Here is a 26222-nt window from a genome sequence, read left to right on the forward strand (position 1 = left end):
TTTCGGAAACGTGGTTAGTAACACCAGCTATTTGCTGGAACGTTTAATCTAAATCAGGATATCCCATGTCCATCTTGGACACCGCACGGTCTATAGGTAGAAAGAAAGAAATGTGTCCAGCTTGTATAGCATTTTCGTTCGATACATTAGTAGATCATATACATACGCTAGCTTCAGGACAGGAGTCTATCCCATTTTGTGGCTTTATTATCTTGTGAATGTAGCTGATAACCGGTAGGGCAGACTACGGTCGGCTATAATTTAAACTCGACAGATGAAAAAGTAAATGTGATATTAAACAGATATAACGTATTGTGCAATACACTAATAGTAAAGCGAAAACTTGCTACAGATATAAGTCTTTTCAGCAACTGATTCATATATAGCTATGTCTGATATCAGAACGTGTTCAGTTAACGGACAGAACAACCATAGCGCCATAGAGGATCCCAAGAAGAGTGAACAAATAGTGCCAAGAATACAGGATGTCGTCCAACCTGGTAAAAGACCCACACGCTTCGTCCAGTAGAACCGAACGAAATGAAACACCAATTACATTAGAAGACGAGACACCGCTGACTAATCCACAAAAGGAGACCTCGTCAGTTGTTGGTATGACTCAGTTTTATTCGGTTTTTATTTGACTCTAATACGTAGAGGCAACCAAAACACATTTCTTCAATAAAATACTTTCATCTATGATTAATTTCTTCCGTAGATGCAGAAAGAGAACCATTCTACAAAGAGAGTAAGCTTTTCCGGGTTAACATTGGAAGCAAAAACGCTCCCCAATATTTGTACCTTTCTCACGATCTTGTGAAAAAAGATAAAAGTGATGCACAAGAGAACAAGAGACAAATCTATGATGGGTTCTTCAACTGCGATGTTCCAGTTGCCATCTTAAAAATAGAACCGATCCTTAGCGGTACAACCCGAAAAGAATTAGAGCGAGAACGTCGACTATTGACAGAATTGGAGGTCCACGAAAATTTTATCCGATATATTGCTCACGAATGGGACAAGGATTTCGAGTAGGATTCAACAGTCACCGTTTATATACATAGATTTTTGGCTTTTGCCTACCTAATAAACACTTAAAATTATATACACAGGTACATTGCAACAGAACGCTGTCTGTGTTCTGTGGCAGATCTTCTAGATCAAGACCTCATAAAGGAAGTCCAAATGAACAAGGAAATTCTTGAGGAGTTAGGAGCGAAAGAAATCCTGCGACAGGCAACAAGAGGGCTCGATTACTTGCACCAAAACAACTTTGTCCATCGAAACCTAAAGCCCAATAATTTTCTTATTAAGGAAATTAATCAAACAGGTTACAGCTCTCATCGATTTGTGGCTAAAATAACAGATTTTCGCCTAACTAGAAAGCGTGATTCTTTTGAGAAACTTCTAACGGGAGCTGCCGCATCACAAGGATGGGAGGCACCGGAAAGCCGAAATGTGGAAAAAGTTCTCAGCACAAAATTGGATGTCTTTATCCTTGGTTGTTTCTATCACTATGTGCTTATTTCACTGTCAAAGAAGGAAGACAGCAAGAAAAAGCCCAGACATCCATTTGGCGACAAATGAAGCTCAGCGTGTGCCAAACATTCAGAATTTAAATTATTCTGTCTATAAGGACAAACCTCCATTCAATCCCGAAAATAAGGACGAGGAAGAGGTGACAAAGCTTATAAAGCTGATGTTGAAGTTCAAAGAAGACGAACGCCCAACATTACAAAAAGTTCTAGACAGTTCCTATTACAATCCTTCTGAAGATTACAAGTTGTACGAGGATTATAAGTCACCTGGTCTTTGTGTTATCTTTAATCAGCAGGTTTTTCGTCTTGAAAAAAAGGTATATAAAGGAGTTTCTTATGCCTTCCATCATTTGTTTTTCTTAATTCTCTCTCATCTTTATTTATTTTTTTGATTTTTTTTTTTACCAGAACCGTGAAGGGAGCGACAAGGACCGAGATGCGTTAAGTGATACGTTCAAAAAACTGGGTTTCAACACTGAAGTTCACGAAAATCTAGAATCGTTTGATTAGAAATCTGAAATCAACGCTCTAGCCAAAATAAATTTCAGTGAATTTGGTTGCCTGGTCGTATATCTTTTGTCTCATGGAATTGAGAATACGCAATCCAATGCTACGATGGTAGATACGTTAACACTAAGGAACTAAAGAACGAGTTTTCTTTCAATAATTGCCCCAGCCTCTATGGCAAACCGAAAATATTCATCGTTCAGGCTTGTCAGGGGCAACTCAGACAGAGCAAAACGGATATCGTTCCTCATACCACCAGTCTTTTGTCTTTCTTTTCAAAGCTATCCTTTCCTAGTAGAATTTACCAGTACTTTAAGGTTTGTAATTTAACTGCTAATCTTTTTCAGTTCATCCATTCCGTCTGATGCAGAATAATATAATTGTACGTCCTGTTTTCTAGATCAATCGACAAACAAGGAAATCGATCCTAACAACCAAAAAGAAAAGTTAAAAGAGGTTTTGGAAATTTTAGAAGACGCCCCAAGGAATCCTCCACTGATGGATTTTATCACAATCAAATCGACCCTGCCTGGTTTCGTGTCCTACCGGTTAGTCGTTAAGGATAAGAATGGGCAAGTGCAAGAGTATCTAGGTAGCTCTTTCATACAAGCTCTCTGTGAAACTTTGTCTGAATAATATTTCGAGAAAAAAGAAAAGGGTAGAAAACATATGGAATTGGAAGGTTTACTTAGAAGTGTTCAATTGAAAATCAACAAAGTTTCAGAACGAATAGATTGGTGGCAAACCATATGCAATGGGAAGCATATCTGCGTAAATACATTCGATTTCGCGAATGTAAAGCCAAAGACATTAACGTTAAATTTAGAAACTTAAAGGACGATTACCATTTCATCCTAAAGGGTTAGTTTGTTTAAGGTAAAGGTTCAGTTTGAATTTTATAAATAATGCCTAGTGCTAAACGACGAAAGATCCAAATTGCTCTGTTGATCACTCTGTTGATTAATTAGTGCCTGTGTTATAAATGTTTTTGCGGTGCATGAAATTGTCACCTATAATATGCTGTATCTCTAGCCAATACATCGGACGCCTTGAATAAACACCAATCAGAGGGACATATATAAAAGATATCGAGTATATAGCCTACCAAACAGGAGAAAGAGATTGAACGAGAATTTCGAATAGCACCTGGAAAAATCTTCTTTGATTCTGGGAGACTGGAATGAAATATGGACAAGAAATTTCTATAACTGATGGTAAGTTGCTGAGGGCAAACTTTACTGTCAGGAGAATTATTAATTCGGGAATAGATGAATTCGGATGAGCCATGCCGCTGCCTATGTTCTTACTTAAGGTTTGTCCTTTGTCACATGTCTTTTTTAACCTCGGAATTCGAATTTCCAACATGAAATTTTTATTAGCCTACTTCACACGTATGGCTACTTGACGTAGGGACCATTAGATGTCACCAGAAGTTATCCTTTTTCATTTTGCCTTTACATGGGCAAGTCCCAAATTTTCACGCGGGAGTGGAGCAAAGGGAATGTGTGGAGCGGGAATAATTGTTGTTTTTAAGTTTCGTTTCTTTACGCATTTTTATGGATGTGTCTGAGGGTTTGGTTGTTTATCTAAAGTGCACAACCACGATAAGAATTTTACAGCGTGGCGTTTTTTTAGATTTTATGATGGTGAATTTCCCGGAACCGTTGGTAGTTGGATACCAGAGCGACAAAGTCAAACCTAACCCCCCCCCTCCCCCCAATCCTTCTCTCCTTCTCGTTCGTTGCGTCCTCTCTTTCGCTCTTTTCTTCTCACTCCCAAAAACGAACGAACAAGATTGAGCCTTTTATTTTGGGATGTCCAAACAAGATGTCCGCCATCGTATATCGCTTTCGGGCTAAAACTATCCTGATTTGGAACGTTTCATTGCCTCGGGTCTCTTTCTTATTTTTGTACGGTAGTATCGTTGTTTCGAAACAATTTCGCGTGAGTGGACGCCTCCAGTTGAGTTAGCAACAATCAGTTTGCAAAAGAATAGGAGAAAATCAGGCTACTTGAAAAAAATTTTGCCACGTTGACCCTACATTGCGCCATAGAGGATCCCAAGAAGAGTGAACAAATAGTGCCAAGAATACAGGATGTCATCCAACCTGGTAAAAGACCCAGACACTTCGTCCAGTAGAACCGAACGAAATGAAACACCAGCCACATTACAAGAAGAGACTCTGCAAACTAATGCGCCAAATGAAACCACTTCATCAGCTGATGGTATGTCTCAGTGTCATTCGATTTGATCTCATTATACATATAGAGGCACCCAAAAAACATTTCGTTAGTAATGCCATTTTCCCAAGAGCACAAAATGTCGTCCTCTGTGGCTGACGATTCTGGGAGCATTGCTACGACTATTAGCCAAAACACACCAGGGCGCAGTACCGAAGAGAACGTATCCAGTAGAGCCGAACAAGAGGAAAGAGCCGTTGCATCGGGAGGAGAGGCACCGCTGACTAATGCACCAATTGGTATTTCTCAGTTCAATTCGGTTTTATTTTAATTAGAGATAGCTAATGTACATTTGATCAGGTAAATGCTCTCATTGTTGTTTTGTATGTTCCGTAGATGGAGGAAGAGAACCGGTGCGCGAAGGAAGTAAGCTTTTCCGCGTTAAAACTGGAATTAGCGTTGGCCAATATCGGTGTCTTCCCGAATATCCTCAGGAAAAACAGAAAAAAAAGAAGAAGAGAGATTTCTATAAGGGTTTCTACAACTGCGATATTCCAGTTGCCATCGTAAAGACACTCATACCTATAGATAGTGACCCAACTGAACTGCAAAAAGAAGGGAAGAAGAAAGAAAAGATTAAAAACGCGAGGAAAGAGAGTGAACGAGAGTTTCGAATACTGAAAGAGCTGGAGGTCCATGAAAATTTCATACGCTATTTTGGTCGCGAGGTGGATCAGAAACAGGAATTCGTGTACGGTTCTCTATACAGTCGTTGTTTATTCTCCTGCATTTTGCTTCGCCTAGTAAACTTTTAAAATTATATGCACAGGTACCTTGCAACAGAACTCTGTCTGTGTTCCGTGGAAGATCTTTTAGATCCAGCTCTCGAAAAGGAAATTTCGATGAAAAAAGAAATTTTGGATGAGTTGCAAGCGAAAGAAATCCTGCGCCAGGCAACAAGAGGGCTCAATTACTTACACCAGAACAACTTTATCCACCGCAACATCAAGCCCAATAACTTTCTAATTCAGGAAGTCAATAAGACAGGCGGCAGCTCTTGCCGATTTGTGGTTAAAATAACTGACTTTCGTCTGACCAGGAAACGTGATCCTTCTACAAGAGAATATCTATCAGGATCTGCTGCATCACAAGGATGGGAGGCACCGGAAAGCAGAGACCAGAAAAAGGAGCTCAGTACAAAATTGGATGTCTTTATTCTCGGTTGTTTCTATCACTATGTCATGATTGCACTGTCGAAGAAAGTCAACAAAGGAAAGCCTAGACATCCATTCGGAGACAGTGAACTTCTGCGTCCGGAAAACATTACCAACACAAATTATTCCGTCTATGAAGGGAAACTTCCATTCGTTCCCAATAGCAAGAACGAGGGCGAGAAACAAGTGGCAAAGCTTATCACGTCTATGTTGAAGTTCAACGAGGACGACCGTCCAACATTACAACAAGTTCTTGAAAATAAATATTTCAAACCTACCGAAAATTACAAGATATATGATCATGTTAAAACCGGCCTTTGTGTTATCTTCAACCAGCAAGAGTTTGAAAATCCAAAAGAGGTAGCAAGGAAGCTCTTACCTGTGAAATAGGCCTACTGTTTTTATTCACGTTTATGCCAACTTTTTTTTTATTTTTTCTAGGTTCGCGAAGGAAGTGAGATGGACCGAGATATGCTAATGAATACCTTTCATAAACTGGGTTTCGAAATCGAAAAAAAAGAAAGTCTAGATTCGTTTGAGTTGAAATCTGAAATCAACAATCTGGCCGAAAGAGATTTTAAGGATTATGGTTGCCTCGTGGTCTGCCTTTTGTCTCATGGAATTGAGAACGCAATCCAATGCTACGATCGTAGATGCGTTAACACAAATGAACTTAAGTACGAGTTCTCTTTGGATAATTGCCCCAGCCTCTATGGCAAACCGAAAATCTTCATCGTTCAGGCTTGTCAGGGAAGCCTGAGTCAGAGTGAAACGGGAATAGTTGCTCCACCCGCCAATCCAGCATCCTTCTTTTCAAAGTTGATACTTGCTCCTGTTATACTCTACCAGCATTTTACCGGTTTGTAACTTAACTGTTTGTCTTCTTCAGCTCATCACAGAACAATTAAATGTTTTATTCCTGTTATTCAGGTGGTTTGGAATCATCACCTTCCACAGTTCAATTGACAAACAAGGACGTAAAGCATACCTATAACGCAGAACAGTTGAAACAGATGAACATTTTGGAATACTATCCTGGAAGGAATCCTCCGCTTATGGATTTCATAACAATCAATGCAACTCTACCTGGTTTCGTATGCTACCGACATCCAGAAGAGGGTAGCCTTTTCATTCAAAGTCTCTGTAAGGCTTTGTCTCAAGAATATTTGGATAAAATACCGGATGAAGGTACACAACACCTGGAAGACTTATTAAGATGTGTCCAGGTTAAAATCAATGCATATCCAGAGAAATCTGAAAAGAATCCAAATATAGAGAAGACAAACTGCGTGCAAACTATGACATGGGAAGTATGCCTGAGCAAACACATTCGATTTCGCAAAGGTGTAAAAAAGGGAAACTAAGAAGGGTAACTAAGGGTAACTAGAAGGGAAACTCCGTTATATCCTAAAGCCGTAGTTTGCTTGACTTGAAGGTTGGCATAAATATACCCAATACTAATTGATGGGAGATCCGAATCGTTCTTCATGAACTGTAGTCTAAACGTGTTGCAAGTGTTCCATAGTTTGTAGATTAATCTCTTGTTAGTTGTTTATTAGAATTAGTTGTTGTCAATACACTGCACACCTTGAATTCGATAGACACCTTCAATTTCATTAGATTTGCTATCGAACAAAATTCGTTCAAACAAACCTAGGCCCACGATTATCCAAACCTAACGGACCGGTAATTTGGAAGCAGATTTGCGTTCGCCGAAAGAATTGACCCGCGCTGCTACATCTGGGAAAGTCTTTTTCAATCCTAGGAGAAGTTTGGGAGAGGGAAAGGAAGTGTTGGAAGGCATTTTTGAGAACTTTTAAAGTTTGCTGAGAGCAAGTTCCATCGTCAGATTCGTTATTAATTTAAATGCAAAGGAAATCTCAAGTATATCGTGCCAATTTTAGAGAGAAATTATTGAACGATAAGGAGTCACATCGGGTGCAGAGACAGCAGATGCATTCGACTTAAACTCGTTCAAATACCCAATTATCAAATCAACACGATACAGTGACAAATAAAACGAGAAAACATTGCATTGTATATTCCCGAAAATAATAAGCTTTCGTATTTCATGATACTCCGAGCAGCGCAGAAATTTTATCAGGTAGGGGAGAGTGGGGCTAGTTGGCAGGAGGGCAAGTTTGCAATTCCTAATTTAGAAGAATTGTGTGAAAGAGGTTTTATTGAAATAATTCATAGTCAAAGATGTTTATTGTGCGCACATTTGTGCAAAGTTTTATAAATTTATCCCAAATAGTTTAGGAAATAGAAAATAACGAAATTTTTTGCGTCAAATCCACAATAGTTGCGTGCTTGGTATTCATCAATTTTATCTTTTCTTGGTATGCATATAATTTTTAAAAAATATTAGTTTTATAGAAAATTGTGTCCTCTATTGAACTGTAACAATGGATTTGTTTTAATCAATTATAAAGGAGTAATAAAAATTTGTATTTGAATAAACCCCGGGTTGGGGCAAGTTGATACATTGCAAGATGGGGCATGTCGGCATAGGCATTATACATGCATATGTATAGTACATGGCCTGTCCAAATGTCAGGGAATTGTAAGTCGAATTTTTGCTAGATATGACTTATGGTGAACAGTGGTATGCATTAGAGGCCAAAATTTGGCACATTTTAGGTGTTTCACTTTATACGATGTTCACCTGTGAAATGTTTGCCTGAATTATGTACATTATTTTTTATTTTTTGCATTTAAGGCTATTTAATCTTTATGTAAGTTATCACAACTTATTTCTGAGTTTCCCACTCTAAAATAACTATAGGATTTTTGTTTATTGTAATTTTATTCTAGTTTGTTTACAACATCAACATTTCACTGAAATCCGTATTTGAAATACATGGGGCCAACTTACCCCACTACCACTGCCAACTTACCCCGTTAGTGGGGCATGTAGGCAATTTTTTTTTAGCTTTTTGAACGTTGATTTCGATATAAATTCTTCAACGTAGATCAAATTAAAAAATAGCACGAGAAAGCTGGTTATCTGAGCTTTCTTTTACAATTTTTTGGGTGTCAAAATATGAAAAATTAAAGAAACCAGAGAAGAAATTTAAAAAATTGTACCAACTAGCCCCACCCTCCCCTACGTATGAAAACAACCGAATACAGAAAATAATTGTGTTGTGGTTGAAAAGTTAATTGAAGTAGGCCTAATTCTTAGAAGATAAAGCGAATATCGGACACGTTGTGCTTAGCCCATTTGAGAAACAAATTCAGGGATGGTGGTAATCGGAATCAAGAATAACGTAGTAGGCTAATAATTTAAAAAAAATGAATAAATAAACAAAAAAGAATAAATAATCTGAATCTGGTGACTGCTTTGCATTTTACATTCTCTCCGACTGTATGGCGTTCATATAGCCAGTACATAGCCAATAACTTTGAGTTTTTTTTTAGGAAGACTGCTGGCTGCGTCAACACAAGACATCCGATTCCAGCTAACACAGGCGTTTGCGTTTAGTATTGCGTTTCGTTCAATGTATTCGTATAGATCTTACATATAACGCTAGATTAAGAAGGGCTGAGACACAAAACCCGTTTACGAAAGGGTAGGAGAGAATCAGGCCACTTATAAAAACACAGCAGCACGCCCGACTCGCGTGACACGTCTTACTCAGACAGTGTTTTTTTTGTAATGCGAACGAAAAATGACCAAGCCATTCCAAGAACACTCACGGCTGTTTGCAGAGGCTGGCGACGCTAGTAGTACTACTACGACTATAACAAACTACAGCCACAGAAGTCGCAATACCGAAGAGAACGAGTCCATAGCAACCTACAACCGAACAACATGAAACCCAGCATTTGCATCGGAAGAAGGTGCAGGGACCATTAGATGTCGCCAGAAGTTTTCATTTTGCTTTTAGATGTGCGAGTCCCAAACTTTCACGCGGGAGTGGAATGAAGAAGGAATGAGAGTAGCTAAAAAAGATTTCTTTTTTAAGTGTTGTTTCTAAAATACATTTTTATGGATCGGTCGAAGGGTCTTTGGTTGTAAATCTAAAGTGATACGAGAAGAACATCACAACGTGGCCTGTTTTTATTTTGTGGTGGCGAATTTCCCGGATACGGTTCTTATCTACCCCTCCTAGCCAATCCTTCTCTCTTTCTCTCTCATTTTATTGCCTCTTTCTCCATCTTCGTCTCATTCCCGCAAATGAACGAATAAGGATGAAGCTTTGATTTTTGTATATCTAAACAAAATAACCATCGCATCGCTTACGGGGTGGAGTTGTCCTTTAGAGGAACGTTCAAACGCCTTGGGTCTCTTTCCTTTTTTGTACTCTGGTGACACTGTTGCGAAACCGCTTCGTTTTCGTCGTTTATTAGAACGCCCCCCGTTGAGTTAACAGCAAACAGTGTGAAAAAGAATAGGAGGGAATCAGACTGCTTACAAAACATTGTGCCACATCGACCCTATAAGTGTTATAGAACATCAGAAGAAGAGTAAACATATAGTGCCAAGAACACAGCACTTCATCTAACCTGCTGCGGCTAACAGTCCAATCCTATAAATCGAAATATGGCGGAGAAAGGAAGAAGGACATTGGAAGGCACCGCTGATTGAACAACCAAAGGAGACAACTTCTATTGACAGTATTATGTTTCAATTTTATTCGGTTTTATTTGACAACATGTATAGAGGCAAACAATTTTCCATGCATAACATCGGTAAAATGCTTAAATTTATTTCTGATACTGATCTTTCGTAGAGGGAATAAGAGAACCAGTGCGTGAAGGGCATGACTGCAAGCTTTTCCGCATTTGCACTGGAAAGAAAAACGACCTTCCCCAATATTTGTACGTTCCCCACTTTCAAAAGAAAGAGAACAAGAGAGAAATTTATAAGGGGTACTACAACTGCGATGTTCCAATTGCCATCGTAAGGATTAACCCCAGCAGTCATAGCGGCCCGACCAAAAAAGAAATTGGGCGAGAGCTTCAAATATTGAAAGAACTGGAGGTCCACGAAAATTTTATTCGCTATTTTACTCACGAGATGAACAATGACTTATTGTATGGCTTTCAGATTTCTGTTTATCTTTTGTTTTACCCATAGTAAAGTTTCAATCGATGTGCACAGGTACCTTGCAACAGAACTCTGTCTGTGTTCCGTGGAAGATCTTTTAGATCCAGCTCTCGAAAAGAAAATTTTGATGAAAAAAGAAATTCTGGATGAGTTGCAAGCGAAAGAAATCCTGCGCCAGGCAACAAGAGGGCTCAATTACTTACACCAGAACAACTTTATCCACCGCAACATCAAGCCCAATAACTTTCTAATTCAGGATGTCAATAAGACAGGCGGCAGCTCTTGCCGATTTGTGGTTAAAATAACTGACTTTCGTCTGACCAGGAAACGTGATCCTTCTACAAAAGAATTTCTATCAGGATCTGCTGCATCACAAGGATGGGAGGCACCGGAAAGCAGAAACCAGGAAAAGGAGCTCAGTACAAAATTGGATGTCTTTATTCTCGGTTGTTTCTATCACTATGTCCTAATTGCGCTGTCGAAGAATGGAGACAACAACGGAAAGTCCAGACATCCATTTGGCGACAATGAAGCTCAGCGTGTGCCAAACATTCAGAATTTAAATTATTCTGTCTATAAGGACAAACCTCCATTCAATCCCGAAAATAAGGACGAGGAAGAGGTGACAAAGCTTATAAAGCTGATGTTGAAGTTCAAAGAAGACGAACGCCCAACATTACAAAAAGTTCTAGACAGTTCCTATTACAATCCTGCTGAAGATTACAAGTTATACGAGGATTATCAGTCACCTGGTCTTTGTGTTATCTTTAATCAGCAGGTTTTTCGTTTTGAAAAAAAAGGTATATAAAGAAATTTCTTATGCTGCCTTCCATCATTTGTTTTTCTTAATTCTCTCTCATCTTTATTTATTTATTTGATTTTTTTTTACTAGAACCGTGAAGGGAGCGACAAGGACCGAGATGCGTTAAGTGATACGTTTAAAAAACTGGGTTTCAACATTAAAGTTTACGAAAATCTAGAATCGTTTGATTTGAAATCTGAAATCAACGCTCTAGCCAAAAGAAATTTCAGTGATTTTGGTTGCCTGGTCGTATGTCTTTTGTCTCATGGAATTGAGAACGCAATCCTATGCTACGATGGTAGATAGGCCTACGTTAACACTAATGAACTAAAGAACGAGTTTTCTTTTAATAATTGCCCCAGCCTCTATGGCAAACCGAAAATATTCATCGTTCAGGCTTGTCAGGGGCAACTCAGACAGAGCAAAACGGATATCGTTCCTCATACCACCACTCATTTGTCTTTCTTTTCAAAGCTCTCCTTTCCTAGAAGAATTTACCAGTACTTTACAGGTTTGTAATTTAACTGCTAATCTTTTTCAGTTCATCCATTCCGTATGATGCAGAATAATATAATTGTACGTCCTGTTTTCTAGATCAATCGACAAACAAGGAAATCGATCCTAACAACCGAAAAGAAAAGTTAAAAGAGGTTTTGGAAATTTTAGAAGACGCCCCAAGGAATCCTCCACTGATGGATTTTATCACAATCAAATCGACCCTGCCTGGTTTCGTGTCCTACCGGTTAGTCGATAAGGATAAGAATGGGCAAGTGCAAGAGTATCTAGGTAGCTCTTTCATACAAGCTCTCTGTGAAACTTTGTCTGAAGAATATTTCGAGAAAAAAGAAAAGGGTAGAAAACATATGGAATTGGAAGGCTTACTTAGAAGTGTTCAATTGAAAATCAACAAAGTTTCAGAACGAATAGATTGGTGGCAAACCATGCAGTGGGAAGCATGTCTGCGTAAATACATTCGATTTCGCGAATGTAAAGCCAAAGACATTAACGTTGAATTTAGAAACTGAAAGGACGATTAGACCTACCATTTCATCCTAAAGGGTTAGTTTGTTTAAGGTAAAGGTTCAGTTTGAATTTTATAAATAATGCCTAGTGCTAAACAACGAAAGATCCAAATTGCTCTGTTGATCACTCTGTTGATTAATTAGTGCCTGTGTTATAAATGTTTTTGCGGTGCATGAAATTGTCACCTATATAATATGCTGTATCTCTAGCCAATACATCGGACGCCTTGACCAAACACCAATCAGAGGGACATATATAAAAGATATCGAGTATATAGCCTACCAAACAGGAGAAAGAGATTGAACGAGAATTTCGAATAGCACCTGGAAAAATCTTCTTTGATTCTGGGAGACTGGAATGAAATATGGACAAGAAATTTCTATAACTGATGGTAAGTTGCTGAGGGCAAACTTTACTGTCAGGAAAATTATTAATTCGGGAATAGATGAATTCGGATGAGCCATGCCGCTGCCTATGTTCTTACTTAAGGTTAGTCCTTTGTCACATGGTTAAAAAACCTCGGAATTCGAATTTCCAACATGAAATTTTTAGTAGCCTACTTCACACGTATGGCTACTTGACGTAGGGACCATTAGATGTCACCAGAAGTTATCCTTTTTCATTTTGCCTTTACATGGGCGAGTCCCAAATTTTCACGCGGGAGTGGAGCAAAGGGAATGTGTGGAGCGGGAATAATTGTTGTTTTAAGTTTCGTTTCTTTACGCATTTTTATGGATGTGTCTGAGGGTTTGGTTGTTTATCTAAAGTGCACAACCACGATAAGAATTTTACAGCGTGGCGTTTTTTTTAGATTTTATGATGGTGAATTTCCCGGAGCCGTTGGTTGTTTGATACCAGAGCGACAAAGTCAAACCTCTTCCCTCCCTCCCCCCAATCCTTCTCTATTTCTCCTTCGTTGCGTCCTCTCTTTTGCTCTCTTCTTCTCACTCCCAAAAACGAACGAACAAGATTGAGCCTTTTATTTTGGGATGTCCAAACAAGATGTCCGCCATCGTATATAGCTTTCGGGCTAAAGTTCTGCTGATTTGGAACGTTTCATTGCCTCGGGTCTCTCTTTCTTATTTTTGTATGGTAGGGTCGTTGTTTCGAAACCATTTCGCGTGAGTCGGATTTCAGGACGCCTCCAGTTGAGTTAGCAACAATCAGTTTGCAAAAGAATAGGAGAAAATCAGGCTACTTGAAAAACATTGTGCCACGTTGACCCTACATTGCGCCATAGAGGATCCTAAGAAAAGTGAACAAATAGTGCCAAGAATACAGGATGTCATCCAACCTGGTAAAAGACCCACACGCTTCGTCCAGTAGAACCGAACGAAATGAAACACCAGCCACATTACAAGAAGAGACTCCGCAAAATAATGCGCCAAATGAAACCACTTCAGCTGATGGTATGTCTCAGTGTCATTCGATTTGATTTCATTATACATATAGAGGCACTCAAAAAACATTTCGTTAGTAAAATACTTTCGTTTGTGTTTTATAACTTTCACAGAGGGAGTAAAAGAACCAGTTTATCCAGGAAGTAAGCTTTTCCGGGTTAACATTGGAAGCCAAAACGCTCCCGAATATTCGCAACTTTCTCACGAGAAAAACAAGAGAAAAATCTTTGATGGGTTCTACAACTGCGATGTTCCAGTTGCCATCTTAAAAATACTACGGAATAACCACAGCGGTACAACCCAAAAAGAACTTGAGCGAGAATGTCAAATATTGAAAGAATTGGAGGTCCACGAAAATTTTATCCGATATATTGCTCACGAATGGGACGAGGATTTCGAGTAGGATTCAACAGTCACCGTTTCATAGATTTTTTTTCGTTACCTAATAAACACTTAAAATTATATATACAGATACATTGCAACAGAGCGCTGTCTGTTTTCTGTGGCGGATCTTCTAGATACAGACCACATGAGGGAAGTTTCAATCAAAAATGAAATTCTTAAGGAGTTAGGAGCGAAAGAAATCCTGCGACAAGCAACAAGAGGGCTTCATTACTTGCACCAAAACGACTTTATCCATCGCAACATCAAGCCTAATAATTTTCTTATCAAGGAAATTAATAAAATAGGCGACAGCCCTCGCCGATTTGTGGTTAAAATAACAGATTTTCGTATAACCAGGAAGCGTAATCCTAATCCTTCTCAACAAGATTTTCTATCGGGATCTGTCGCATCACAAGGATGGGAAGCACCGGAAAGCAAAAACGAGAAAAAAGAGCTCAGTACAAAATTGGATGTCTTTATTCTCGGTTGTTTCTATCACTATGTCATGATTGCACTGTCGAAGAATGAAGCCAACAAGGAAAAGCCGAAACATCCATTCGGCAACGAAAATTCACGCCCGGGCAACATTTGCAATGACAAATATTTCGTCTATAAAGACGATGAAAGCGAAGATCAAAAAAACCATCTATTCGTTCCTGATGATAAGGATGAGGACGAAAAAGAGGTAGCAAAGCTGATAAAGCGGATGTTAAAGTACGACGAGGATGAGCGTCCAACATTATTTGAAGTCCTTGAAAGTTCTTATTTCAAACCTTCCGGAAATTACGAGATGTACGAAGATAATGATCAAACAAAGAAACCCGGTCTTTGTGTTATCTTTAATGTGCAAATTTTTCAAAATGGTCAGGTATTAAGGAAGTTCTTACCAGTGATAGGCTACTCTGTTATGATGTAAATTCCCCATCTTTTTTTATTTATTTCTTTTCTTTTTTTTACCAGAATCGTGAGGGGAGCGACATGGACCGAGATGCGTTAAAGGATACGTTTAACAAACTGGGTTTCGACACGGCAATTTATAATGATATAAAATCCTTTGATTTGAAATCTGAAATCAAGAGTCTGGCCAAACTAAATTTCAAAGATTATGGTTGCCTAGTTGTATGTCTTTTGTCTCACGGTATTGAGAACGCAATCCTATGCTCCGATCGTAGATACGTAAACATAAATGAACTAAAATACGAGTTCTCTTTGAATAAGTGCCCCACCCTCTATGGCAAACCCAAAATCTTCATCGTTCAGGCTTGTCAGGGAAGCCTGAGTCAGAGTGAAACGGGAATAGTTGCTCCACCCGTCAATCCAGAATCCAACGACGACCAGAATTCTTCCGGTTTGTAACTTAACTGTTTGTCTTCTTCAACTCACCACAGAACAATTGAATGTTTTATTCCTGTTATTCAGGTGAATCGGTATCATCACCTTCCACAGTTCAATTGAGAAACAAGGACGTAAAGCATACCTATAGCGCAGAACAGTTGAAAGAGATGAAAATTTTGGACGACGCTCGCAGGAATCCTCCGCTTATGGATTTCATAACAATCAAGGCAACTCTACCTGGTTTCCTATGCTACCGAAATAAAAAAAAGGGTAGCCGTTTCATTCGAAGTCTCTGTAAGGCTTTGTCTCAAGAATATTTGGATAAAATACCGGATGAAGGTACACAACACCTGGAAGACTTATTAAGATGTGTCCAGGTTGAAATCAACGCATATTCAGAGAAATTGGAAAAAAATTCAAATATACAGAAGAAAAACTACTGGCAAACTATGACATGGGAAGTATGCCTGAGCAAACACATTCGATTTCGCAAAGGTGTAACCGAAGGCAAAGACGTTGAATTGCGTTGAATTGATAGAAGGGCAACTCCGTTATATCCTAAAGCCGTAGTTTGCTTGACTTGAAGGTTGGCATAAATATACCCAATACTAATTGATGGGAGATCCGAATTGTTCTTGATGAACTGTAGTCTAAACGTGTTGCAAGTGTTCCATAGTTTTTCGATTAATCTCTTGTTAGTTGTTTATTAGAATTAGTTGTTGTCAATACACTGCACACCTTGAATTCGATAGACACCTTCAATTTCATTAGATTTGCTATCGAACAAAATTCGTTCAAACAAACCTAGGCCCACGATTATCCAAACCTAGCTTACAAAGCGAAGTAAAAATTAAACAGCGGCAACAGTCTAATTTTGCAAACTATGCTATGGGAATCAGGCGTAAGTAAATACATTCAATTTGAACCAAGGCGAGACTTAAGGCACGGAAGTTGAATCGAGTAAACTGTGAGGATTTTTCCGTTTCATTTTAAAGCCTTAGTTTGCTCAACTTGGAGTTTGGCATTTTATGTTCAATACTGATAGATTAGAGGTTCAAATCGCTCTTGATGAGCTGTAGCGTAGCTCCGTGGGTAAATTGTTCCATAGTTTGTAGATAAATCTCTGGTTAATTGTTTATTTTATTTCTTTATGGTGCAACTGGTAGCTTATAGTATTTGTTGCGATATTATTTGTGTTATGTGGACTAACTGAATTTGCAATATACTGAAAATTCGAATTTTGTGAGATTTCGAAGTTTCCTGAGTTCATGGTTTTTCATGTTTTGTTTGTTTGCTTTTGTTTTTCCCTTTTGGCCGTCCGTCCTGCATCGTCTTTATCTGATAATTCTGAAATTTCCTAATACTGAACAAGGTAAATATTTCATAAACTGGAGATTCTTTGAGGGGAACTCTGAAGACCCGCATGTATTGGATGGAAATCCAATTCTTAATAAAGAAAACAGAGATAATAAACTGATTTTTAGTATTTTATTTGTATTGCATTTACTGACAGAACAGTAAATGAAGTAGGGGAGGGTGGGGCTAGTTGGTACAATTTTTTTAATTTCTTCTCTGGTTTCTCTTATTTTCCATATTTTGACACCCAAAAAATTGTAAAAGAAAGCTCAGATAACCAGCTTTCTCGTGCTATTTTTTAATTTGATCTACGTTGAAGAATTTATATCGAAATCAACGTTCAAAAAGCTAAAAAAAAATTGCCTACATGCCCCACTAACGGGGTAAGTTGGCAGTGGTAGTGGGGTAAGTTGGCCCCATGTATTTCAAATACGGATTTCAGTGAAATGTTGATGTTGTAAACAAACTAGAATAAAATTACAATAAACAAAAATCCTTTAGTTTTTTTAGAGTGGGAAACTCAGAGATAAGTTGTGATAACTTACATAAAGATTAAATAGCCTTAAATGCAATAAATAAAAAATAATGTACATAATTCAGGCAAACATTTCACAGGTGAACATCGTATAAAGTGTAACACCTAAAATGTGCCAAATTTTGGCCTTTAATGCATACCACTGTTCACCATAAGTCATATCTAGCAAAAATTCGACTTACAATTCCCTGACATTTGGACAGGCCATGTACTATACATATGCATGTATAATGCCTATGCCGACATGCCCCATCTTGCAATGTATCAACTTGCCCCAACCCGGGGTTTATTCAAATACAAATTTTTATTACTCCTTTATAATTGATTAAAACAAATCCATTGTTACAGTTCAATAGAGGACACAATTTTCTATAAAACTAATATTTTTTAAAAATTATATGCATACCAAGAAAAGATAAAATTGATGAATACCAAGCACGCAACTATTGTGGATTTGACGCAAAAAATTTCGTTATTTTCTATTTCCTAAACTATTTGGGATAAATTTATAAAACTTTGCACAAATGTGCGCACAATAAACATCTTTGACTACGAATTATTTCAATAAAACCTCTTTCACACAATTCTTCTAAATTAGGAATTGCAAACTTGCCCTCCTGCCAACTAGCCCCACTCTCCCCTATAAGACAAGCCGAACGAGAACAACAACAAAAGAATAAGAAAAAGGAAAGAAAAGGGGAAAGAAAACCGTTCTGGTTGTCGACAGCCGAGTCAATCTTACGGCAAATGTTTCCGGGTTTTTCAGGAGCAGTAGAAACGCTGGGGACCGGTAATTTGGAAGCAGATTTGCGTTTGCCGAAAGAATTGACCCGCGCTGCTACATCTGGGAAAGTCTTTTTCAATCCTAGGAGAAGTTTGGGAGAGGGAAAGGAAGTGTTGGAAGGCATTTTTGAGAACTTTTAAAGTTTGCTGAGAGCAAGTTCCATCGTCAGATTCGTTATTTTTTTATATGCAAAGGAAATCTCAAGTATATCGTGCCAATTTTAGAGAGAAATTATTGAACGATAAGGAGTCACATCGGGTGCAGAGACAGCCGACGCATTCGACTTAAACTCGTTCAAATACCCAAATATCAAATCAACACGATACAGTGACAAATAAAACGAGAAAACATTGCATGGTATATTCCCGAAAATAATAAGCTTTCGTATTTCATGATACTCCGAGCAGTGCAGAAATTTTATCAGGTACGTATGAAAACAACCGAATACAGAACATAATTGTGTTGTGGTTGAAAAGTTAATTGAAGTAATTCTTAGAAGATAAAGCGAATATCGGACACGTTGTGCTTAGCCCATTTGAGAAACAAATTCAGGGATGGTGGTAATCGGAATCAAGAATAACGTAGTAGGCTAAGAATAAAAAAAAAAAGAATAAATAAACAAAAAAGAAAAAATAATCTGAATCTGGTGACTGCTTTGCATTTTATATTCTCTCTGACTGTATGGCGTTCATAGCCAGTACATAGCCAATAACTTTGAGTTTTTTTTTAGGAAGACTGCTGGCTGCGTCAACACAAGACATCCGATTCCAGCTAACACAGGCCGTAGTATTGCGTTTCGTTCAATGTATTCGTATAGATCTTACATATAACGCTAGATTAAGAAGGACTGAGACAAAAAACCCGTTTAGGAAAGGGTAGGAGAGAATCAGGCCACTTATAAAAACACAGCAGCACGCCCGACTCGCGTGACACGTCTTACTCAGACAGTGTTTTTTTTATAATTCGAACGAAAAATGACCAACCCATTCCAAGAACACTCACGGCTGTTTGCAGAGGCTGGCGGCGCTAGTATTACTACTACGACTATAACAAACTACAGCCACAGAAGTCGCAATACCGAAGAGAACGAGTCCATAGCAACCTACAACCGAACAACATGAAACCCAGCATTTGCATCGGAAGAAGGTGCAGGGACCATTAGATGTCGTCAGAAGTTTTCATTTTGCTTTTAGATGTGCGAGTCCCAAACTTTCACGCGGGAGTGGAATGAAGAAGGAATGAGAGTAGCTGAAAAAGATTTCTTTTTTAAGTTTTGTTTCTAAAATACATTTTTATGGATCGGTCGAAGGGTCTTTGGTCGTAAATCTAAAGTGATACGAGAAGAGCATCACAGCGTGGCCTGTTTTTATTTTGTGGTGGTGAATTTCCCGGATACGGTTCTTATCTACCCCCCCCCTAGCCAATCCCTTTCTCTTTCTCTCTCATTTTATTGCCTCTTTCTCCATCTTCGTCTCATTCCCGCAAATGAACGAATAAGGATGAAGCTTTGATTTTTTTATATCTAAACAAAATAACCATCGCATCGCTTACGGGGTGGAGTTGTCCTTTAGAGGAACGTTCAAACGCCTTGGGTCTCTTTCCTTTTTTGTACTCTGGTGACACTGTTGCGAAACCACTTCGTTTTCGTCGTTTATTAGAACGCCCCCCGTTGAGTTAGCAGCAAACAGTGTGAAAAAGAATAGGAGGGAATCAGATTGCTTACAAAACATTGTGCCACATCGACCCTATAAGTGTTATAGAACATCAGAAGAAGAGTAGGCTAAACATATAGTGCCAAGAACACAGCACTTTATCAAACCTGCTGCTTCTAACAGTCCAATCCTATAAATCGAAATATGGCGGAGAAAGGAAGAAGGACATTGGAAGAAGGGGCACCGCTAATTAAACAACCAAAGGAGACAACTTCAATCGGCAGTATTATGTTTCAATTTTATTTGGTTTTATTTGACAACACGTATAGAGGCAAACAATAGTCTATGCATAACATCGGTAAAATGCTTAAATTTATTTTTGATACTGATCTTTCGTAGAGGAAATAAGAGAACCAGTGCGTCAAGGGCATGACTGCAAGCTTTTCTGCATTTGCACTGGAAAGGAAAACAACGTTTCCAAATATTTGTACATTTCCCACTTCCCAAAGAAAGAGAACAAGAGACCAATTTATAAGGGGTACTACAACTGCGATGTTCCAGTTGCCATCGTAAGGATTGATCCCATTCATAGCGGTACGACCAAAACAGAAATTGATCGAGAGCTTCTAATATTGAAAGAACTGGAGCTCCACGAAAATTTTATTCGCTATTTTATTCACGAAGAAAACGAGAACTTCGTGTATGGCTGTAAAATTTCAATTTATTTTTATATTTTTTCCTTTAACTAAAGTAGACCCTATATACTTAAAAACGATGTCCACAGGTTCATTGCAACAGAACTGTGTCTCTGTTCAGTTGCAGATCTTTTAGATCCAGCTCTCGAGGGGAAAATCCCGATGGCAGACAAAATTCGGGAGGAGCTACGAGCGAAAGAAATCTTGCGCCAGGCAACGAATGGACTCAATTACTTACACCAAAACAACTTCGTCCATCGCAACATCAAGCCCAATAACTTTCTCATTAAGGAAATTAATAAAACAGGCAACAGCACTTGCCGATTTGCGGTTAAAATAACTGATTTTCGCTTGACCAGAAAGCTTGATCTTCATAAGTCCTCGCAATCATCGGGATCTGCTGCATCAGAAGGATGGGAGGCACCGGAAAGCCGAAAGAAGGAAGAAGATCTCAACCCAAAAATGGATGTTTTTATTCTCGGTTGTTTCTATCATTATGTCTTGATTGCTCTGTCGAAGAATGAAGTCAACAAGAGAAAGCCCAGACATCCATTCGGAGACGATGAATTTCTGCGTCCGAGATACATTACCCAAGAAAATTATTCCGTCTATAAAGGACAACTTCCATTCGTTCCCAGTGATACGGAAGAGGAAAGGGTGGTAGAGCTTATGAAGAAGATGTTGGAGTTCAAAGAGAAGGACCGTCCAACATTACAAGAAATTCTTGAAAATTCTTATTTCAAGCCTTGCGAAGATTACAAGATCTATGACAATGAAGATAAAACTAAGAAACCTGGTCTTTGTGTTATTTTCAACCAAAAAATATTTAAAGATTCAAACCAGGTACCAAGGAATTCCTTACCTGCTGTCAATCACAGTTTTCATTTCAGTTTACCGTCCATTTTTCTTTTATTTCTTTGGCAGAATCGTGAAGGGAGTGACCAGGACCGAGATGCGTTAAATGTCACGTTTAACGGACTGGGTTTCGACACCAAAGTTCATGAAAATTTGGCATCGTTTGACGTGAAAAACGAAATCGAAAATCTGGCCAAAGGAGATTTCAATGATTATGGTTGCCTAATTGTATGTTTTTTGTCTCATGGAATTGAGAACGCAATCCTATGCTACGATGGTAGACACGTTAACACAAATGAACTAAAGTACAAGTTCTCGTTGGGAAATTGCCCCTCCCTCTATGGCAAACCCAAAATCTTCATCATTCAGGCTTGTCAGGGATACCTAGAACAGAGCCAAACGGGAATTCTTTCTGGAAAACAAAGAAGGCGCCGGTCTCTTCCTAATTTACAGGACTTGCATTTAATCGGTTTGTAACTTATTTCCTCGTCTTCTTCAGTTCATCCATACTCTTCATGCGGAATAATTTAATTTGGTATTTCTGCTATCCAGATCAACAGGAATCATCAGGTTCCACAGTTCAATTGACAAACAAGGATACGAAACACACCTATGAAATAGAAGAGTTAAAAAAACTGAAAATTTGGGATTACGCCAAAAAAAATCCTCCGCTTATGGATTTCCTAACAATCAATGCAACTCTACCTGGTTTCGTATCCTACCGCCATATTTATTATGGTACTTTTTTTGTTCAAGCTCTCTGTAAAACTTTGGATGAAGAATATTCGGGAAAGAAACCGGTGGACGGTACAAATCATATGGATCTGGAAGGCGTACTTAGACGTGTCCAGTTGAACATCAACAGAATTTACCCAAGGCAAACTTTGCTTTGGGAAGCATGTCTAAGTAAATACATTCGATTTCGCGGAGTTGAGACCAAAGACATTGACCTTACATCGAGTAACTGGAAGGGCGATTCCGTTTCATCCTAAAGCCATTTTTTTGCCATTTGTTTTGATTTACTTGTTTTAAACTGAAATAAATCAAAACAAATTACTGATTTATTTCTTTTTATCTGAAAGCAGGACCAATGTATTTTTAATGTGTCACTGTTTCTATGGATTACAGATACTCCATGATTGGAAAATTGAAAGTGTACAGAAACGTTTTGATGATTCAGAGTGTAGCTCAGTTTACAAGAAATTCTAGCGTAGTATGTCATCTTTCAATTTAACAATAAATTTAATTCCACGTGAATGTATCTAAAATCATTTAGAAATACTGGAGAACATCATTCTATTTTAGTGGCAGCAGGGACATACCCAAAAAATGATGTCATAAATACTGACATCAAATTATACTACAACATCTTAAATGTAAGGTAAACGAAATCATCCGGGCCAGCATTTGGAAAGGCCTTTTCTTCCTCAATCCAATGATCCATCAATTTACACTTGTTCAATGTTTCGAATTTCAAACGTTCGAGAATGTTGAGCGTTTGAGGGCATATTGTGGCACTCTGAATGAAATCCAATTGTCTTTCTCGAGCCAATCGAATCGAATGTTGTGCCAGATTTAAGGCCAATCCTCGTCGTTCAAAGCATTCTTTTACTCCTAGATAAACGAGATCCATTCCTCGTTTCTCTTTCTTTCTTTGGAGGACGTTTTCGGCCATTTGCAACTTTTTCACACAGGAACGAAAGGCTTTGACGCCGTTATTAGCCGTGGGGCGGTCAAAAAGCTTCATGTCAGCCAAAACGCTATTAATGGCAACACCAACGACCCGATCTTTATCAGTGTCAATTGCCACAAGAGAAACACGTTCACTAAGGAAACGACGGATGTCTTCTATCAAGCTGAATGCCCCGAGGCCTATTCCGATTGGTTTTCGTTCACTAGTTCTCGGATAAGTGTTGTCATATACAAAATCAATTATTTGTTGATCACAATTGGCATCCATAGCTGTTCCAATTTTGACCCCTTCAGTCAGGGCTTTCAAGTTGGTCGCTACACCTTGATGGTAAAGCGAACGGGTAACGGTACACAGGTGCATTTTACGAACCGGCCGCACGTGCAACAGGAGCGACATTTCGGGAATTTACAGCTTTAGGAAGGCTCGACGAACTAAGGTCTCAAAGTGATTTTCGGCGTCGATTTAGTTTAAAGAAGAAAACAAATAATTGTTGGTACCAAGTGGAGACACGAGATTGTAGAACCTTTTTGAACAACAGTGTTCCTTTTAACTGCCAGACTCGTTTCTAGATGCATTCTCCAAACAACGAAATGCCTTCTATGTTTGCTTCGTCGGAAATTCACCCGTATTCTCCGTAGGGGTATATTATGTGTTTCCGAGGAAAGCTAGATATAGGTCAAGGAAAACTACCTGTGGGAAGCTAGTGTCATCCTGACCTTGCAATGCCTACTAGTATTCTAATAACTTTACCTTAGGGTTCCACTCCTACGTTTTGTGACAAATAATTGAGTGGAGTTTGGCCTGGATATTTGGAACCAATTTTTTTTTCTTTTTTTTTTTCACCTTACTATCAAACGTGCGAAATTAAGCTGTACCCCATCTATCATACCAAATTAGTTATTGATAGTTTTTAACAACAGTAATTCAGCGAAATTAAATTTAAAAAAAAAACAATAATTAGCACGAAACGTTTTTTAAGAATCTCTTAGTTGTTTAATTCACGAAATGAAACTCAATGAAGAAATACAGTTTGAATTAAGTCTCATGTGGAAAAGTCGAGAGCAGAAGAAAAATCCGGTTACTCAGTCGCTTACATAAATCCTTGCATTTCTTTCATAAACTGTGAATAAGCATCATCTTTTGTTTTCACAGGAGGTTGAGCTACTGGCACGGATTTACTTGAAACCTAAAAGAACATTTCAATTTCCAAATAATATACGTCCCATTAACAGCTTGTAATTGCAATGGTACCTGTACTTGTGGGGTTCTCCATTCAATGTGGGGATTGACACTCGGTTTTACCACATCTTTTTTGGGTGGCATGTCTTTCTTCACTTTTAACGTTGTAGGGACGAATCTTGTTAAATCTGCACTTAGATTACGCATTTGCGGTTTTGCCTCGATGATGGAAGCAGTAGGTTTTGAAGATGGCTTAGACGGAGCGCTAGTGCTCAACTGCGGCCGACCGGTAAGCATTGATGGGGCGCCTGGACGTAGACCTTATTAACAATTCATTAAAAAGAAAATATTAATAAAAATATTTAAAAATGCAAATAATGTTTAAATGTTCACCTGGTGGAGGCGGAGGAGGCATCCCAGGAGGTCGAATAAGCCGTGGTGTTAAACCCTGAGGCATTCTGGGTGGAGGACCTGGTGGTAATCTAGATCCTGGAATCGGGGGAGGGACGAATCCACCATATCCCATGGGTGGGGGTGGGCCCATGGAACCATAGGGTCCATAAGCAGGCATCATCGGGGGTCGTTGAAACTGCCCAGGATGAGGTGGCATATGTGGAGGGTATTTATTGTTATCTATTGATGGATCATCGTCAAAGTCTCCCGCTTCCATCCGTGCCTTTCTTGTTTCGTGGGTTACTTGGCGATTCATCTCTTTTTGACGATGCAGATAGTCCATCTCTTGAATAACTGTGTTAACATCTTGACCAGCAATTGCTAACATTCGCTGTTGAAGTGTTGTAGGCCGAGGTGGTTCGGCAGGTACTGGAACCGGTTTAGCAGTTGCTTCCAAATTTTCATCGTCGCTTTCATTATCATCATCTTCCTCATAATCTTCAGCCATTTCAGCGTCGTCTTCTGTGGTGTCTTTTGGCAACGCAATATCTTCAAGAGGAGGACGAATGAATTGGTAGTAGGTGTGATACGGTGGAAGATCTTCTTCTTCATCGTCAATGCCTGGAATCCCAGGCTCTATCGTTGCCCCATCACCTTCATCCCAAATATCATAAATTTCAGGAGGTGGAACCGACGGAACACCAGGTGATTTGCGCAACAACCTACCATATAAAAAAATTTATAGTTCATTTTTAATAGAGATGTTTAGGAAGTCATTTTTCTACCCATAGCTGCTGATTTTTTTCAGGATTCCAGGTGGTGCAGGAAGTGATGATCCTGGAGTACCTGACAACTCCAAGTTTGGCAAGGGAATCTCTTCTAGATTTACAGTCTGAGTGTGCTTCACTGATTCACAGTATATGATGAGTTCAGCCCGTCTTTTCTCATACTGAACTTCCATCGCTTTGATTTGGGTCCACTGGGTTGGTTCTTCTTTTTCATATAGTCTCATGATTCTGTTTAATGTGTCCCTTAATTTTTTTCTTTTTTCCTTCAACACTTTTTCACTAAGCGGTGCAGACTGGACTGGATTGAATTCCATCTGGTCTATTTTTTCAAGCTCTGAGAAAATTGTAGTGGGATCTTTCCCTTTCAGAACAGTTTGTCTGACAAGTAACCGTTGTTTTTTATTTTTCTTTAATTCACGTCTTCGTGCCTCTTTCCCTGTACAGAGATAATATAGTCATATTAAAGAATTAAAGTTTTAATTTCTTGAATGAATAGCATTTTAAGGTTGATCCTGCAAGAGCATTGAATTTGAATGTTTTATCAACGTTCATTTTGGAAACCAAGAACATATTGAATATGTAGTCATGTACATTAGAGACAATTTGGAGAATTATGAGAAGGCATATTTTTTAGAAATGGGAGTCATTCTAAAAACTTACGTGCTTGATCTGTCGGATTCATAAATTTTCCACTTTTTGTGGTATTTATCGAACGTTTCCCCATTTTTAGTTTTCCAAATTAGACGAGCCAGAACCCAAACGACAGAAACAACACAAGGCGAATAGAAAATTATCGTTTTATTTCAGTCGATAGATGCATCTGTGGGTATTTATACTAGTCTAATCGATCTC

At 38.7% G+C, this 26222-nt stretch overlaps 7 protein-coding genes across 13 annotated transcripts; 5 read left to right on the forward strand and 2 right to left on the reverse strand.

Annotated features, from left to right (window-relative positions):
* The first annotated feature begins 173 nt into the window (after positions 1–173).
* LOC123466324 (serine/threonine-protein kinase/endoribonuclease ire-1-like) lies at positions 174–1707 on the forward strand. The gene is made up of 3 exons (XM_045169650.1): positions 174–612; positions 719–1031; positions 1113–1707. Exons 1-3 carry the CDS (start codon positions 486–488, stop codon positions 1585–1587), a joined length of 915 nt encoding a protein of 304 aa, XP_045025585.1. The 5' UTR covers positions 174–485; the 3' UTR covers positions 1588–1707.
* On the forward strand, positions 1700–3098 carry LOC123469932. The gene is made up of 3 exons (XM_045169279.1): positions 1700–1855; positions 1947–2045; positions 2421–3098. The coding sequence occupies exons 1-3, from the start codon at positions 1700–1702 to the stop codon at positions 2679–2681; spliced, it is 516 nt and encodes a 171-aa protein (XP_045025214.1). The 3' UTR covers positions 2682–3098.
* Positions 3099–3799: 701 nt separating this feature from the next.
* Positions 3800–16184, forward strand: LOC116936077 (mitogen-activated protein kinase 4). 4 transcript variants are annotated; one of them, XM_045169645.1, is made up of 8 exons: positions 3800–4271; positions 4340–4525; positions 4623–4977; positions 5056–5800; positions 5882–6299; positions 6371–6397; positions 15552–15845; positions 15876–16184. In XM_045169645.1, the coding sequence occupies exons 1-8, from the start codon at positions 4142–4144 to the stop codon at positions 15968–15970; spliced, it is 2250 nt and encodes a 749-aa protein (XP_045025580.1). In that variant the 5' UTR covers positions 3800–4141; the 3' UTR covers positions 15971–16184. The 4 variants fall into 4 exon arrangements, with proteins under 4 accessions (XP_045025580.1, XP_045025578.1, XP_045025579.1 ...); XM_045169643.1 differs by having other exon boundaries at positions 3802–4271; positions 15552–16184; XM_045169644.1 differs by having other exon boundaries at positions 3804–4271; positions 4358–4525; positions 15552–16184.
* On the forward strand, positions 9400–11512 carry LOC123470070 (serine/threonine-protein kinase/endoribonuclease ire-1-like). 2 transcript variants are annotated; one of them, XM_045169651.1, is made up of 4 exons: positions 9400–10063; positions 10180–10483; positions 10551–11296; positions 11389–11512. In XM_045169651.1, the coding sequence occupies exons 2-4, from the start codon at positions 10467–10469 to the stop codon at positions 11394–11396; spliced, it is 771 nt and encodes a 256-aa protein (XP_045025586.1). In that variant the 5' UTR covers positions 9400–10063; positions 10180–10466; the 3' UTR covers positions 11397–11512. The 2 variants fall into 2 exon arrangements, with proteins under 2 accessions (XP_045025586.1, XP_045025587.1); XM_045169652.1 differs by having other exon boundaries at positions 9400–10483.
* A 3469-nt stretch (positions 16185–19653) lies between the features above and the next one.
* Positions 19654–22574, forward strand: LOC116916657. Of its 3 annotated transcripts, none has more exons than XM_045169648.1 (5): positions 19654–20098; positions 20167–20467; positions 20552–21305; positions 21387–21786; positions 21870–22574. In XM_045169648.1, exons 1-5 carry the CDS (start codon positions 19972–19974, stop codon positions 22307–22309), a joined length of 2022 nt encoding a protein of 673 aa, XP_045025583.1. In that variant the 5' UTR covers positions 19654–19971; the 3' UTR covers positions 22310–22574. The 3 variants fall into 3 exon arrangements, with proteins under 3 accessions (XP_045025583.1, XP_045025584.1, XP_032777836.2); XM_045169649.1 differs by having other exon boundaries at positions 19655–20050; positions 20164–20467; XM_032921945.2 differs by having other exon boundaries at positions 19656–20050.
* LOC116916762 lies at positions 22382–23596 on the reverse strand. Its single transcript, XM_032922104.2, has one exon. It carries the CDS (start codon positions 23404–23406, stop codon positions 22678–22680), a length of 729 nt encoding a protein of 242 aa, XP_032777995.2. The 5' UTR covers positions 23407–23596; the 3' UTR covers positions 22382–22677.
* A 384-nt stretch (positions 23597–23980) lies between these two features.
* LOC116916694 (WW domain-binding protein 11) lies at positions 23981–26191 on the reverse strand. Its single transcript, XM_032922012.2, has 5 exons — positions 26031–26191; positions 25368–25806; positions 24583–25304; positions 24262–24509; positions 23981–24196 (listed from the first exon to the last, which is right to left on the reverse strand). Exons 1-5 carry the CDS (start codon positions 26092–26094, stop codon positions 24101–24103), a joined length of 1569 nt encoding a protein of 522 aa, XP_032777903.2. The 5' UTR covers positions 26095–26191; the 3' UTR covers positions 23981–24100.
* Between the last annotated feature and the right edge of the window lie 31 nt (positions 26192–26222).

The sequence above is a fragment of the Daphnia magna genome, linkage group LG2, assembly GCF_020631705.1.
Source record: "Daphnia magna isolate NIES linkage group LG2, ASM2063170v1.1, whole genome shotgun sequence".
In the NCBI taxonomy this organism is placed as follows: Eukaryota; Metazoa; Arthropoda; class Branchiopoda; order Diplostraca; family Daphniidae; genus Daphnia; species Daphnia magna.

What these genes read in the sequence shown, in the direction of transcription:
- LOC123466324 (XM_045169650.1), top strand. Translation starts at nt 486, where the DNA reads ATGTCGTCCAACCTGGTAAAAGACCCACACGCTTCGTCCAGTAGAACC. An exon ending in GGAGACCTCGTCAGTTGTTG is followed by an intron (nt 613 to 718) that starts GTATGACTCAGT and finishes TTTCTTCCGTAG; the next exon opens with ATGCAGAAAGAGAACCATTC. An exon ending in GAATGGGACAAGGATTTCGA is followed by an intron (nt 1,032 to 1,112) that starts GTAGGATTCAAC and finishes TTATATACACAG; the next exon opens with GTACATTGCAACAGAACGCT.
- LOC123469932 (XM_045169279.1), top strand. Translation starts at nt 1,700, where the DNA reads ATGTTGAAGTTCAAAGAAGACGAACGCCCAACATTACAAAAAGTTCTA. An exon ending in TTTTTCGTCTTGAAAAAAAG is followed by an intron (nt 1,856 to 1,946) that starts GTATATAAAGGA and finishes TTTTTTTACCAG; the next exon opens with AACCGTGAAGGGAGCGACAA. An exon ending in AAAATCTAGAATCGTTTGAT is followed by an intron (nt 2,046 to 2,420) that starts TAGAAATCTGAA and finishes GATGCAGAATAA; the next exon opens with TATAATTGTACGTCCTGTTT.
- LOC116936077 (XM_045169643.1), top strand. Translation starts at nt 4,142, where the DNA reads ATGTCATCCAACCTGGTAAAAGACCCAGACACTTCGTCCAGTAGAACC. An exon ending in AACCACTTCATCAGCTGATG is followed by an intron (nt 4,272 to 4,339) that starts GTATGTCTCAGT and finishes ACATTTCGTTAG; the next exon opens with TAATGCCATTTTCCCAAGAG. An exon ending in AGTTTGAAAATCCAAAAGAG is followed by an intron (nt 5,801 to 5,881) that starts GTAGCAAGGAAG and finishes TATTTTTTCTAG; the next exon opens with GTTCGCGAAGGAAGTGAGAT.
- LOC116916657 (XM_045169648.1), top strand. Translation starts at nt 19,972, where the DNA reads ATGGCGGAGAAAGGAAGAAGGACATTGGAAGAAGGGGCACCGCTAATT. An exon ending in TATTTAAAGATTCAAACCAG is followed by an intron (nt 21,306 to 21,386) that starts GTACCAAGGAAT and finishes TTTCTTTGGCAG; the next exon opens with AATCGTGAAGGGAGTGACCA. An exon ending in ACAGGACTTGCATTTAATCG is followed by an intron (nt 21,787 to 21,869) that starts GTTTGTAACTTA and finishes TCTGCTATCCAG; the next exon opens with ATCAACAGGAATCATCAGGT.
- LOC116916762 (XM_032922104.2), bottom strand. Translation starts at nt 23,406, where the DNA reads ATGTCGCTCCTGTTGCACGTGCGGCCGGTTCGTAAAATGCACCTGTGT.
- LOC116916694 (XM_032922012.2), bottom strand. Translation starts at nt 26,094, where the DNA reads ATGGGGAAACGTTCGATAAATACCACAAAAAGTGGAAAATTTATGAAT. An exon ending in GAATCCGACAGATCAAGCAC is followed by an intron (nt 25,807 to 26,030) that starts GTAAGTTTTTAG and finishes ATCTCTGTACAG; the next exon opens with GGAAAGAGGCACGAAGACGT. An exon ending in GGAGAACCCCACAAGTACAG is followed by an intron (nt 24,197 to 24,261) that starts GTACCATTGCAA and finishes ATGTTCTTTTAG; the next exon opens with GTTTCAAGTAAATCCGTGCC.